At 43.9% G+C, this 15595-nt stretch overlaps 1 protein-coding gene across 1 annotated transcript; it reads left to right on the top strand.

Moving 5' to 3' along the window:
• Positions 1–5154: 5154 nt before the first annotated feature.
• Positions 5155–7061, top strand: LOC149473807 (gamma-crystallin-3-like). Its single transcript, XM_089671360.1, has 3 exons — positions 5155–5266; positions 5975–6217; positions 6719–7061. The coding sequence occupies exons 1-3, from the start codon at positions 5258–5260 to the stop codon at positions 6992–6994; spliced, it is 528 nt and encodes a 175-aa protein (XP_089527486.1). The 5' UTR covers positions 5155–5257; the 3' UTR covers positions 6995–7061.
• Positions 7062–15595: the final 8534 nt, after the last annotated feature.

Below are 15595 nucleotides of genomic sequence, written 5' to 3'. Positions count from 1 at the left end.
AATATATACATAATGTTTGGGGGTTCAAAGTAATTTTCTTGCAAAAAAACCCAGTTTTTTCATGTGAAAAAAAAGTGTCAGAAAAGGCTTGGTCTTCAAGAGTGGGTGATGTGTGGCATATGCTTCTAATGTTGGCCCCGAAATGCCAGGATATTAGAAGCCCCCCCCCTCCAAATGACCCCTTTTTGGAAAGTAGACACTCCAAGGTATTTGCTAAGAGTCATGGTGAGTATTTTGCAGATCTCATTTGTTGCCACATGTTTCTGGAAAATGAAGAAATAAAACAAAATTGTATTATTTATTTTCTTTTTAAAAACCCTGTGACAAAAATGATACCTGTAAAATACTATCCATGCCTCTTATCAAATTCCTTGGGGTGTCTGCTTTCCAAAATGGGGTCATTTGTTTGTACTATCCTGGCATTTTAGGGCCTCTAAAACTGTGTCAGGTAGTGGGGAAGAGATATGGGGAAATATGCTACTTGAAAGCCTGGAGGTGGTCATTGGATTTTGGGAGCATGCATGTAGCTAGGATGACAAAAAGCCTCTCACATGTGGTATCCCCATACTCAGGAGAAGTAGGAGAATGTGTGTTGGGGTGTTAATCCACATATAACCGTGGCCTGCATGAGCAATATACAGTTGTGTTCAAAATAATAGCAGTCAGACATCACAAACCTGATCAATCACTGTTTTTGGTAGAAATGATATTTCTACATGGCAAATAAATTACTAGCAGGTGTAGTAGAGTAATAGAAATCCAACAGACCCAACAGTCATGACATGCATGCTGCTGATTCTATGTAATTGAATCACTAATTGAAAGGGGCATGTTCAAAATAATAGCAGTGTGGAGTTCTATTAGTGAGGTAATTCATTCTTTGAAAAACAGGTGGAAATTATTGCCCTTATTTAAGGAAGGAAGGCAGCAAATGTTGTACATGCTGGTTACAGTGCATTTCTCTCTGAAATTCTGAGGAAAATGGGTCGTTCCAGACATTGTTCAGAAGAACAGAGTACCTTGTGTCAGGGCTCCCAGGTGTGACCAGAGGTGTGTGACTGACGCAGGGAAACGCAGACTTCAGATATGTGATAAACAATATAATTTATTAACACTAACCATACAAACATAAACGCAGTGCAATACTAAAACATAATACAGTGCAAACAAAACAAACCAACCACCCACAGATAACAGTACATACAAGCAAGCGTCGTCAGGCAGGCCGGGTCAATATCAATAGGGCAGGTAGGTACAGGGGGAGAAAGCGGAGATGGGTCGGGGTCACAGGCCAGGTTCAGCAGGTAGATAGCAGCGTAGTACAGAGGGTCAGGCAGAGGGATGGTCAGGGTCACAAGCCAGGGATCAGAACAGGTAGCAAGCAGCGTGGTACAGAGGGTCAGGCAGAGGGATGGTCAGGAGCGAGCCGGGATCAGAGCAGGAGAAGTCAGCAGCGGTTCAGATCAGGCAGGGTCAGCAAAGGAACAGAAACAGGATGCAGGACAGATACAGGGCCCAGGACAAACACAACACCAAGGCAGAGTCTGCAAGTCTGGCCATCCCTTAAATACACCAGTATCATCAGTTCCAGATGTTAGCTGGCTGAAAGGTTGAGTCTCTGATTGCTGGGAGCACCCGCTGGCCAGCCCTGATACTGCAGATCAAAAGGCAGGTGAGTCCCACCATTGCTGGCCAGTCCATTCCTGACACCTTGATTAAAAAGTTGATTGGAGAGGGGAAACATATAAAGAAGTGCAGAAAATGATAGGCTGCTCAGCTAAAATGATCACAAATGCTTTAAAATGGCAACCAAAACCTGAAAAACGTGGAAGAAAGCGAAAAAATGCCATTCGAATCGATAGAAGAATAGCCAAAATGGCAAGGACTCAGCCAACAATCAGCTCCAGGAAGATCAAAGAAGGTCTAAAGTTACCTGTGAGTACCATTACAATTAGAAGATGCCTATGTGAAGCCAAGCTATCTGCAAGAAGCCCCCGCAAAGTCCCACTGTTGAAAAAAAGACGTGCTGAAGAGGTTACAATTTGCCAAAGAGCACATCGACTGGCCTAAAGAGAAATGGCACAACATTTTGTGGACTGATGAAAGTAAGATTGTTCTTTTTGGGTCTAGTGGCCGGAGACAGTTTGTCAGATGACCCCCAAACACTGAATTCAAGCTACAGTACACTGTGAAGACAGTGAAGCATGGTTGCGCAAGCATCATGATATGGGGATGTTTCTCATATTACGGTGTTGGGCCTATTTATCGCATACCAGGGATCATGGATCAGTTTGAATACATCAGAATACTTGAAGAGGTCATGCTGCCTTATGCTGAAGAGGAAATGCCCTTGAAATGGGTGTTCCAACAAGACAAGGACCCCAAACACACCAGTAAACGTGCAACATCCTGGTTCCAGACCAACAAGATTGATGTTAGGGAGTAGCCAGCCCAATCCCCGGATTTTAATCCAATAGAAAACTTGTGGGGTGACATCAAAAATGCAGTTTCTGAGGCAAAACCAAGAAATAGAGAAGAACTGTGGAATGTAGTCCAATCATCCTGGGCTGGAATACCTGTTCACAGGTGCCAGAAGTTGGTTGACTCCATGCAACACAGATGTACAGCAGTCCTCAGAAACAGTGCTTATACAACTAAATATTAATTAAGTGATTCAAAGGAGAGCAAAATCTTCAAACATTTTTCGGTTTATATAGTGAATGTTTGAGTCTGTAAAGAAGAATACAAACTGCTATTTTTTTGAACAGTCTAATATTCACTTTTCATCAATTTATTTAGAGGAACAACACAAATTTGATATATTTTTCTTCATGTTTTGATTTGGAATAGAATGTGTAGTGTTCCCAATGCATTTGTGTGTATGGAAATAAAAGCTATTAGAAGGATTTTGAGCTTTATTCACTTTTTTCAACACACTGCTATTATTTTGAACACAACTGTATCATTTAAATGACAACTTTGTGGCAAAAAATAAAATGTTCCATGGACTCAACATGCTTCTCTGAAAAATCCTTGGGGTGTTTACTTTCCAAAAAGGGGTCATTTGGGGGGGGGGGTTGTACTGCCCTGGTATTTTAGCACCTCAAGAAATGTGATAGGCAGTCAGAAAGTAAAAGCTGTGGAAATTCCAATAAATATACCATAGTTTGTAGACGCTATAACTTTAAAATAAACAAATTAATATACATGTATTGGGATTTTTTTTTACCAAAGACATGTAGCAGAATACATTTTGGCCTGACTTTGAGTTTATTGGATATTTTTTATAACCAAAAGTGAAAAATATCTTTTTTTTTCGAAATTTTCGGTCTTTTTTTGTTTATAGCGCAAAACGTAAAAACAGCAGAGGTGATCAAATTCTAATAAAAGAAAGCTCTCTTTGTTTGAAAAAAAAGGACATTCATTTCATTTGGGTACAGCATTGCAGGACTGTCCAATTACCAGTTGAAAAAGCACAATGCCGAACAGCAAAAAATGGCCTGGTCATGAAGAGGGGTAAATCTGCCACAGGGCAAGTATTTAAGCGGTATATTTATATTTATGGTTGCTATTTTAACATTGTTTTGTTTCTGGTGTATTTTACAGGTGAAACTCAAAAAATTAGAATATCGTGCAAAAGTTCATTTATTTCAGTAATGCAACTTGAAAGGTGAAACTAATATATGAGATAGACTCATTACATGCAAATCACGAACTCACGGCAAATCACGGCTTGAACTATCTTGCTTTGCATGTATTGAGTCTATCTCATATATTAGTTTCACCTTTTAAGTTGCATTTCTGAAATAAATGAACTTTTGCACGATATTCTAATTTTTTGAGTTTCACCTGTATATTGTGTTAGATATGTAGGTCTAATTGATCAAGCACATACATGAGTTAGTGGTGATCACTCTTCCTCTTGCTTTGGATGTAACAGATGATGGCTAATGACTAATGACTGGCCCTCAAGGGAGTGATAGACCGCTATATAATAGTGTGCTGCACTACAAGTAACTAACTATGAGTAAGGCCTTGTTATTTCTTGTCTTCTGGAACGTTTTTATACTTTGCATTCAAATAAAGTTTCTAAAATTTATTCCTACCTTGTTGCTGATCCTACATGATTGACTTATACTACACGTGACTTTGGAATCTTACACACTTCTAATTTTATTTAGACTACATTATCTACATAAAACAAACATTTAAACCAATTTACCTATGTGTAATGATCTCATACAATGAGATGATAGTTTTAAAAAAGGGTCTTCAAAACGTTTCTTCACTTTTATACATATATATGTTAAAAAAAGTACAGAAAGTTTTTGAAGAACCCTCATAGTTTACAAGTAAAAATGTATATATTATGTAAAGCCATTTTTTGTTTTGGATACAGTGGTGACAGGTTTGAACCTGTCAATTTTTTATTGCTGCCTGTATCTGCGCTGAGATCTATCCCATTATTTATCCTGATGAGCACTCTCACTGGGACTAAAAGTTAGAAGGAAATCCACAAATTTGACTTGCAGCAGAATAGGAATAAAAGGGAAAAAGTCTTTCTATGGGGACACTTCTTTCAGTGACAATTGTCTAAAAATGTATTTCCTTTTCTCTGAAGATAATTCCTGTCATGCCCTGTTGTATTTACAATACAGAAATTGAAGGGAAATCATCTCCCCAATGGCATAAAACAAGGGAGTTTACCCATTACCTACTCTATCCAAAATATATTTTTTAAATGTTTTTAAATATATTATAATGTGTTAGATGTTTTCAGTAGCATTTCATTATTATTCAAAAAGAATATTAAGCTAGGAGATTCAAAAGTCTGTTAATAGAAACTGCAATTTTGTTACTCAAATATGCATAGATTTCTTTTGAAATCAGAGAAAATTGGAGATAACAGTTTATGCAATTATGTTACACATATTAACAGTTAAAAGAGCATACCGCGGGGTTCCAAAATAAAAGAACTTGCTGATATGACAGTAAAAAGTTTTTGTTCTATGTATTTGTTTAGGTACAGCTTTGCAATACAGGTGAAAGAAAAGGCACTACAACAATGACCACACACAAAGACGGAACAATGTGACCTTCGCATAATACTAGATAAAATAACTGTACATTCTGCTTACTGGGTAAAAAGTCAGCATTATTTTCAATGTATGCAAAACAGGGTGCATATAAAGGAAGGATTCTCCCATTCGGACAACAGTACATAGACTGTGGCTTGACTGAGTAAAGATACATTATAATGGGAAAGGTAAGACATAACTTTTTGAAATATTAGAGTACAACACTTTAATCTTAAAAATCATGAGCATATATGCATGAAAATCCAAATACCAGACTTTATCAACTAATAATGTAGACATCTTTGGGTAAATATAATAAAATCAGTATTTCATTGTGGCACCTTTAAAGCATACATTTAAAAAGCCAGCAACTTATTCTGCCAGACTTATATTTAGTCATTTAGTTTAGAACTCAATCACGCATCACATAATCATAGTTATGGTAAAATATTAAAGGACCTGTCCACTTAGAAGTGACACTAGTTTTTTGTAGAGTCTGCTGGACTGAGTCAACCCCTAGCTTCTCTTATGTCTTAGATACTCTTTCTGTCATATTTCACAACTCGTCTCTCGTCCACCTGGGGTTTTTCTGTGTTCCATATACCTTGTGTGTGTTCCAGCTCATTCGGTTACATTCTCTATAATAAACCATCAATAAAAATTCAACAGTGAGACTGACCACAGCAAGTGTGCAGAACTAGGAACCAAGTGGTATACATCTTGTTTATCAACTCAAAAGTAATAATATCAGTTTCAAATTCACTGATGATTTAACTTTGTTCTTCTAAGGTACAGAATATAAAAAACAAATCTCTTTTCCTACAAAAATAAATTCATAACATACAATGCTATTAAAAACATCTCAGAAAGTGTAACTTTATTTTTTTTTTCCACAGATCATCTTCTATGAGGACAGGAACTTTCAGGGTCGCTCCTATGAGTGTAACTCTGAATGCCCAGACCTGTCTTCTTACTTCAGACGCTGCAACTCCATCCGAGTGGAAAGCGGAAACTGGATTCTGTATGAACATACCAATTACAGAGGACACCAGTACTTCCTGCACAGGGGAGAATATCCTGACTTCCAACAATGGATGGGATATAATGACTCAATTAGATCTTGTCGTCTGAGCCCCCAGGTAACTATGTGCATGTCAGTTTAAGAACAAAGCTCATATTAAAATGTTTGAACAGTATAAATATGCCACAAATACTATATTGTAAGAGGTGTATGTACGTATGTATGTATGTAGGCATGCATGCATGAATGCTAGCAACAAAATTAAACTTTATTAAAGTGATATAAAAATACATTTCACACAGGTAGCAAGTGCACAGGACATCTACATAACCCAACAGCATGGCACTAGCTAAAGCTATACAAATCACTTTGAGACTTCATTGAACAACAATTGGTAGAAAGAATAGCATTTATGTCAAAGGCATTTATTAAAACAGAATGTAGGTTTATAAATCTGAATAATCTAGTAAATGACATGTTAGGTTACGGTTGTGCAAGAATAAGCTCCTTTATTTTTTCCTTTCAAGAACGTCAAGAGTGGATAGACATAAATATATGTAAAGTGAACAATTTTTGATAACTTTGCCCAATCTTCATTCTGAATCCTATTTTTTAACAGCATGAAGGTTCATTCAGAATCAGGATCTATGAGAGAGAAGACTTCAGGGGTCAGATGATGGAATTCACTGAGGATTGTCCTAATGTCTTTGAGAGATTCCGCTACCATGACATCCATTCTGCCCATGTGCAAGATGGATACTGGATGTTCTATGAGGAGCCCAACTACAGAGGACGTCAGTTTTACCTGAGACCTGGAGAGTATAGAAGATTTTCAGAATGGGGTGCTACTCTTCCCAGAATTGGCTCTTTCAGACGTGTTCATTATTTCCATTAAAATTAAATTGTTTCTAGTCTTTTAATGAACCAATACATTGTATCCATTAAAATAATTTAAATTCTAACTTGTTTTTTTTTCATTTATTAAACAAGAATAATTGTCATAGATTTTAATGTAAGATGTATAAAAACATATAATTCAAAAAGTTCATATGATGAGCACTCTACTCATTCTAAAGTTTATTTCTTATCATAATATATAAAAATATCCAACCCTTTTTTGAAAATGTCTACTGAGTCTAATAAAGTCTGCAAATTCTCTGGAAGATGATTCACTTTTTATAACTTAAAGAACCCTTTCCCCTTATAAAGGAAAAATGTGTTTTTTTTCCAGTCACAAGGAGTAAATTTATGTGTTTCATGGTAGCTTCAAAGTGAACAGTTTTTCACTATATTTTCTTTTTAGATTATTTTTATATTAATATAAAGTATATCCCCTTAGCCACCTCTTCTCAAGTGTATTCAGATGCACTAATCTTTCACCATAACTGAGGTAATCTGTGTCCCTAATAATTTAGCTGCCTTGATCTGCACATCTTGCAGTTCCAGACCTTTCAGTGATCTGGTTCTAAAAACTAAACTGCATATTCTAAATAAGTTATAATTAAAGATACCCATGCTTCTTGGAAGAGTATCACTGGATAAAATGGCAACAGAATTACCAAATCCAAAGAATCTAAATATGATCCTCTTATTCAAGCCAGCAGCTGTACAACAAAATGTGATTAAGAAATATCCAATTGTAAAAAAAAACCTCAGGCCTGCTCATCTTCTAGCTGCAAAGTGAGGAAAATGTTATACTATAAGTGCACATCTAAACAGACCACAACAAGGAAGATATTATTGTGGACACTAATAAATAAATTCAAATAAATAAATATTCTTCAAAATTCACTTAAACTATTATTTTCTTGTGGATTAACAATAATTTATAATTCTGCCATCAACACCACATGAGTGACTTATTATTGCTCTGTTCATGGTGGAGTAAAGGAAGAGAACATATTTGTTCTTTGAATTTTATGAGTATAGTAAATAATGTCTTCCTGTCTGTGCAATGTGTAAATATAATCTGAACCCTGTAGTTTATGCTTTAGGTAAAGTCTTTCCAATACTTTATGGAAGGGTAACATATTTCTGTTTCACTGCTTGACTTAGAACTGGCATTGCATGCTGTTACTAAGTATATGATCAATGAAACAAAGTCTTTTATTTATATATATGTAGGGAACTGTTATTTTATACACTAGTTGTGGTTTGTTTACGTTCATATACAGCCACTACCATAGAGGTCCCATTACAGACAAGTCCCTAGGTGTGCTTCCTGCCCCTACAAGGTCAAGAAACCCCAGGATGTTATATAGTTGTTTTCCAGGAAGTATCAGGCAGAGGGTACCAGCCTGCCATGTGCTATGTATCTGGGGAGAACTGTATGGGGATTCTGTGAGTAATGATCCAGATTAACAAGGCTGTTATCTATCTAGTTGTTACTGAAGCAGATTAGGTCTGCCTCTGTTATATTTCAACTTCTGTATAGGAACCCTAATATCTCTGTAGGAGAGAGAGTTGTGGTTCATTATCATTATTCTATTTACACACGGCAGAATCCTTATAGTTGTCTATATAGATAGATAGATAGATCCGTGTTTTCACCTGCATAAGACTGTCAGGTGAACTTTCTGTTAATTGCAGTGTATCTTTGCAGCCTTTTGCTTAAAGCTATAGCATCCTTATTGGTCTGGATCTCCTTTTAGATAGAATTAGCATAGGGAGCGTTGGATAGATTAGGCTAGAGGTAGGTTAGGCATCCGATGGCCACTTAGACAGATAGAGGCCTGGTTGCAGTGATAGCCCAGTTTAGGGATAGGGACTAAGAGTAAGGATAGATAGGGCATTTTATCCTTTTAGGTGATGCATCGCTGATCTTCAGACAAGCCGTGCAATCATCCGCATGTTACTTGGACGCCATCACAGCATCTAAAGTGGAAGCGTGCATCTTATTGACTCTCACCTCTCCAGGGGCCCCTGCAACCGGACTGCGCTATAACCCATGGTTGGAGGTATTCTGTATACTACATGCACATATACCCGGGTATAATTGCAACCTCCCAATTTATGCTAAATTGTAATTCCTAAATGTTATTCTTATGCATCCTGTTTTATATGGCTGCTTTATATAAACTTTGCATTAATCTCATACAGGTGTGGTGACATGTCTTCATGTTAGAAATATAAGCTGGGTGCATTAATACTGCTATGTATAGTTACTTTAAGTTGTCTACATGTTACATTCCTAGAAAGGGGTGAGTCTCCTCAATTGCAGGATCCCTATTCTAGGTGGAGGCACTGCCATTTGTATTATCACAACCCCCTCTTCCATATAGCGAAGGCTCAGGATTGCCTACTTATATACAGGTTAGCGCCATAGCTTGTTTGGTGTGGGCCATTTCACATAACCCCCCTCCAAAACAGGGCTACAAATATATATATATATATATATTATTTATCCAATTTAGCTCCATCCACCATATTGTATGTTTCATGAATGTTTTTATTAGGGAAGAGGTTTGAGTTTCAATCCAAACTTTGACTGTTCAGTGTTGAACTGGAGAACAATGTTGTACTCACACACCAAGCCAAACCTCTATCTGTAGCTGAAAGTCATATATTTAGTAGTTGCTACTTCTGCTAAATGTGACAGCTTCCTGCTCAGGATTGCTGGTTCTAGAAAGCCCGGGGCTGCTGGCATCTTACCAACCATTTTACATCCCCAGCTCCATTCACCTGCTGGCCATGAAATTCCTCACCAGCAGCTAGATGAAAACAGCAGGGTGGAGATTAGAGATGAGCGAAGTATTCAAAAATTCGATTCGACTGATTCGGCGAATTCGTGGAAAAATTTTGATTCGAGTCGAATATATTCGCTGCGAATTTAACTTATAAAAGGGTGTTTCTAGGCTTCAGAGAGCCTTTATATTAGTGCAGAACACTGTACCTTTAATTTAAATGCCCTTGGAGTCTGCTGGGGAAGAGAAATAATACTGACAGTCAGTATGACATGCAGATGAGTGCCGTCGAATCACCGCACACTTCACTCATTTGGGCAGTCACGGGGCCAAAACCAGAGTGTGGAGCCACAGTGTGGCGGTGGAGGCAGCAGCAATGGGAGGCCATACAGCACCCTATGACAAAAATGGAAACCACCAGCAGTGTGAGGAGACCTGAAAGTGGCACATGGCAGAGTGTGGCGATGGAGACAGCAGCAATGGGAGGCCGTAAAGGGACCCAGGACACACTCTGGACCTGGCAGCAGCATGAGGAGGCGGTACAGGGGCCCATGACAGATTACGGGCCTGGCAGCAGCATGAGGAGTCGGTACGGGGGCCCATGGCAGATTAGGGGCCTGGCAGCAGCTATGGGAGGCCCGTAATCTGCCAGCACCCTATGACAAAAAATGGAACACACCAGCAGTGTGAGGAGACCTGAAAGTGGCACATGGCAGAGTGTGGCGATGGAGACAGCAGCAATGGGAGGCCGTACAGGGACCCATGAGAGACTCTGGACCTGGCAGCAGCATGAGGAGGCGGTATAGGGGCCCATGGCAGATTATGGGCCTGGCAGCAGCTATGGGAGGCCCGTAATCTGCCAGCACCCTATGACAAAAAATGGAACACACCAGCAGTGTGAGGAGACCTGAAAGTGGCACATGGCAGAGTGTGGCGATGGAGACAGCAGCAATGGGAGGCCGTACAGGGACCCATGAGAGACTCTGGACTTGGCAGCAGCATGAGGAGGCGGTATAGGGGCCCATGGCAGATTAGGGGCCTGGCAGCAGCTATGGGAGGCCCGTAATCTGCCAGCACCCTATGACAAAAAATGGAACACACCAGCAGTGTGAGGAGACCTGAAAGTGGCACATGTTTGGGGCATGATTCATGGCGGATTTAGTCAGTTGTGTCAGGAACTGGTGGTTTGAAATCCAGACTAATCCACGCCTGATTCATTTTCACAAGCGTGAGTCTCTCCACACTTTGGGTGGACAGTCGTGTCCTCCGCGGAGTTACAATACCTCCTGCCGCACTAAACACGCGCTCTGATGCCACGCTACTGGCCGGGCATGACAGCCTTTCAAGGGCAAATTCAGCTAGTTGGGGCCAAAGGTCAAGTTTTGTTGCCCAGTAGTCAAGGGGATTGTCTACCTCGGTTGGCAGGGTGCTGTCCAAGTAGGCCTAAGCCTGTTGTTTGAGGTCCTGCTCCAGGTCCACCTGATGCTGCTGCTGCTGCTGCTGCTGCTGCTGCTGCTGCTGCGGCTGGTTAGTAGTTTCCTCACTGCGCTGGTGAAGAAAGCTACTCATCATCGACTGCAGACTGAGGCAGCTGCTGCTGGTGGAGCTGCCACTGCTCCTACCACCCCACCCCTCCCCTGCTGCCATGGCAGCGGAACGCGATCGCACAGGGCCCACAGTGTCTGAGGATGGACGTTGGCGCAGAAAGGCAGAGACCAGCTGACTACATAGGTGGTTTTTATAGTACGTTATTTTGGCCTCCCTCTCAGCAGGTGTGAAAAAGGCCACCATTTTTGAACGGTAGCGAGGGTCCAACAAGGTGGACAGCCAAAAGTCATCCCTCTGTCTGATGGTTATTATTCGGCTGTCGCTACGCAAGCAAGCGAGCATGCTATGGGCCATTTGTGCCAAGGAATGCGAGGGACTCCCTGCCTCCATCTCCACAGCATACTGCCACGGTGCGTCTGGGTCCTCTGTCTCCTCTTCCTCCTCCTCTACCAGATGCTCCTGCTCCTCCACTCCTGTCCGCTGAGTGGAAAAACCACCCATTTCACTCAATAATTCCTGAGCACCAATGTCCTCCTCTACCTCCTCCTCTTCTTCCGGTCCTGCCCCCACAGGGGTCATGTGGCGTTGAGATCTGTGCGCCACGTCTACCGCACCCTGACCAGCCATTGTTAACAGCATTTGTTCCAGGACGTGCAACAGAGGAATGACGTCGTTCATCCCATAGTCCTGCCGACTCACGAATAGCGTGGCCTCCTCAAAGGACCTGAGCAAGCGCAGGTGTCACGCATGAGCTGCCAATGGCTGACATCTAAGTTACACAGGGAGTACCTTTATCCGCTTTTAACATCAGGAAATCTGTGATGGCCTTTTGCTGTTCGTAAAGGCGGTCTAACATATGTAGGGTTGAATTCCACCTTGTTGCAACGTCACAGCATGAGGAGTCGGTACGGGGGCCCATGGCAGATTACGGGCCTGGCAGCAGCAATGGGAGGCCCGTAATCTGCCAGCACCCTATGACAAAAAATGTAACACACCAGCAGTGTGAGGAGATCTGAAAGTGGCACATGGCAGAGTGTGGCGATGGAGACAGCAGCAATGGGAGGCCGTACAGGGACCCATGACACACTCTGGACCTGGCAGCAGCATGAAGAGGCGGTACAGGGGCCCATGGCAGATTACGGACCTGGCAGCAGCAATGGGAGGCCCGTAATCTGCCAGCACCCTATGACAAAAAATGGAAAACACCAGCAGTGTGTGAGGAGACCTGAAAGTGGCACATGGCAGAGTGTGGCGATGGAGACAGCAGCAATGGGAGGCCGTACAGGGACCCATGACAGACTCTGGACTTGGCAGCAGCATGAGGAGGCGGTATAGGGGCCCATGGCAGATTAGGGGCCTGGCAGCAGCTATGGGAGGCCCGTAATCTGCCAGCACCCTATGTCAAAAAATTGAACACACCAGCAGTGTGAGGAGACCTGAAAGTGGCACATGGAAGAGTGTGGCGATGGAGACAGCAGCAATGGGAGGCCGTACAGGGACCCATGACAGACTCTGGACTTGGCAGCAGCATGAGGAGGCAGTATAGGGGCCCATGGCAGATTAGGGGCCTGGCAGCAGCTATGGGAGGCCCGTAATCTGCCAGCACCCTATGTCAAAAAATTGAACACACCAGCAGTGTGAGGAGACCTGAAAGTGGCACATGGCATGAGACACTGTGGACCTGGCAGCAGCATGAGGAGGCGGTACAGGGGCCCATGGCAGATTAGGGGCCTGGCAGCAGCTATGGGAGGCCCGTAATCTGCCAGCACCCTATGTCAAAAAATTGAACACACCAGCAGTGTGAGGAGACCTGAAAGTGGCACATGGAAGAGTGTGGCGATGGAGACAGCAGCAATGGGAGGCCGTACAGGGACCCATGACAGACTCTGGACTTGGCAGCAGCATGAGGAGGCGGTATAGGGGCCCATGGCAGATTAGGGGCCTGGCAGCAGCTATGGGAGGCCCGTAATCTGCCAGCACCCTATGTCAAAAAATTGAACACACCAGCAGTGTGTGAGGAGACCTGAAAGTGGCACATGGCAGAGTGTGGCGATGGAGACAGCAGCAATGGGAGGCCGTACAGGGACCCATGACAGACTCTGGACTTGGCAGCAGCATGAGGAGGCGGTATAGGGGCCCATGGCAGATTAGGGGCCTGGCAGCAGCTATGGGAGGCCCGTAATCTGCCAGCACCCTATGTCAAAAAATTGAATACACCAGCAGTGTGTGAGGAGACCTGAAAGTGGCACATGGCAGAGTGTGGCGATGGAGACAGCAGCAATGGGAGGCCGTACAGGGACCCATGAGAGACTCTGGACTTGGCAGCAGCATGAGGAGGCGGTATAGGGGCCCATGGCAGATTAGGGGCCTGGCAGCAGCTATGGGAGGCCCGTAATCTGCCAGCACCCTATGTCAAAAAATTGAACACACCAGCAGTGTGTGAGGAGACCTGAAAGTGGCACATGGCAGAGTGTGGCGATGGAGACAGCAGCAATGGGAGGCCGTACAGGGACCCATGACAGACTCTGGACTTGGCAGCAGCATGAGGAGGCGGTATAGGGGCCCATGGCAGATTAGGGGCCTGGCAGCAGCTATGGGAGGCCCGTAATCTGCCAGCACCCTATGTCAAAAAATTGAATACACCAGCAGTGTGTGAGGAGACCTGAAAGTGGCACATGGCAGAGTGTGGCGATGGAGACAGCAGCAATGGGAGGCCGTACAGGGACCCATGACAGACTCTGGACTTGGCAGCAGCATGAGGAGGCGGTATAGGGGCCCATGGCAGATTAGGGGCCTGGCAGCAGCTATGGGAGGCCCGTAATCTGCCAGCACCCTATGTCAAAAAATTGAACACACCAGCAGTGTGTGAGGAGACCTGAAAGTGGCACATGGCAGAGTGTGGCGATGGAGACAGCAGCAATGGGAGGCCGTACAGGGACCCATGACAGACTCTGGACTTGGCAGCAGCATGAGGAGGCGGTATAGGGGCCCATGGCAGATTAGGGGCCTGGCAGCAGCTATGGGAGGCCCGTAATCTGCCAGCACCCTATGTCAAAAAATTGAACACACCAGCAGTGTGAGGAGACCTGAAAGTGGCACATGGAAGAGTGTGGCGATGGAGACAGCAGCAATGGGAGGCCGTACAGGGACCCATGACAGACTCTGGACTTGGCAGCAGCATGAGGAGGCGGTATAGGGGCCCATGGCAGATTAGGGGCCTGGCAGCAGCTATGGGAGGCCCGTAATCTGCCAGCACCCTATGACAAAAAATGGAACACACCAGCAGTGTGAGGAGACCTGAAAGTGGCACATGGCATGAGACACTGTGGACCTGGCAGCAGCATGAGGAGGCGGTACAGGGGCCCATGGCAGATTAGGGGCCTGGCAGCAGCTATGGGAGGCCCGTAATCTGCCAGCACCCTATGTCAAAAAAATGAACACACCAGCAGTGTGAGGAGACCTGAAAGTGGCACATGGAAGAGTGTGGCGATGGAGACAGCAGCAATGGGAGGCCGTACAGGGACCCATGACAGACTCTGGACTTGGCAGCAGCATGAGCAGGCGGTATAGGGGCCCATGGCAGATTATGGTCCTGGCAGCAGCTATGGGAGGCCCGTAATCTGCCAGCACCCTATGTCAAAAAATTGAACACACCAGCAGTGTGTGAGGAGACCTGAAAGTGGCACATGGCAGAGTGTGGCGATGGAGACAGCAGCAATGGGAGGCCGTACAGGGACCCATGAGAGACTCTGGACTTGGCAGCAGCATGAGGAGGCGGTATAGGGGCCCATGGCAGATTAGGGGCCTGGCAGCAGCTATGGGAGGCCCGTAATCTGCCAGCACCCTATGACAAAAAATGGAACACACCAGCAGTGTGAGGAGACCTGAAAGTGGCACATGTTTGGGGCATGATTCATGGCGGATTTAGTCAGTTGTGTCAGGAACTGGTGGTTTGAAATCCAGACTAATCCACGCCTGATTCATTTTCACAAACGTGAGTCTCTCCACACTTTGGGTGGACAGTCGTGTCCTCCGCGGAGTTACAATACCTCCTGCCGCACTAAACACGCGCTCCGATGCCACGCTACTGGCCGGGCATGACAGCCTTTCAAGGGCAAATTCAGCTAGTTGGGGCCAAAGGTCAAGTTTCGTTGCCCAGTAGTCAAGGGGATTGTCTACCTCGGTTGGCAGGGTGCTGTCCAAGTAGGCCCAAGCCTGTTGTTTGAGGTCCTGCTCCAGGTCCACCTGATGCTGCTGCTGCTGCG

This window comes from Staurois parvus, unplaced genomic scaffold, assembly GCF_062004578.1.
Source record: "Staurois parvus isolate SC_StPar_1 unplaced genomic scaffold, SC_StPar_1.0 ptg000011l, whole genome shotgun sequence".
NCBI classification, from domain to species: domain Eukaryota; kingdom Metazoa; phylum Chordata; class Amphibia; order Anura; family Ranidae; genus Staurois; species Staurois parvus.
Note: the sequence above shows the minus strand (reverse complement) of the source record. Positions and strands in the feature narration are given on the sequence as shown.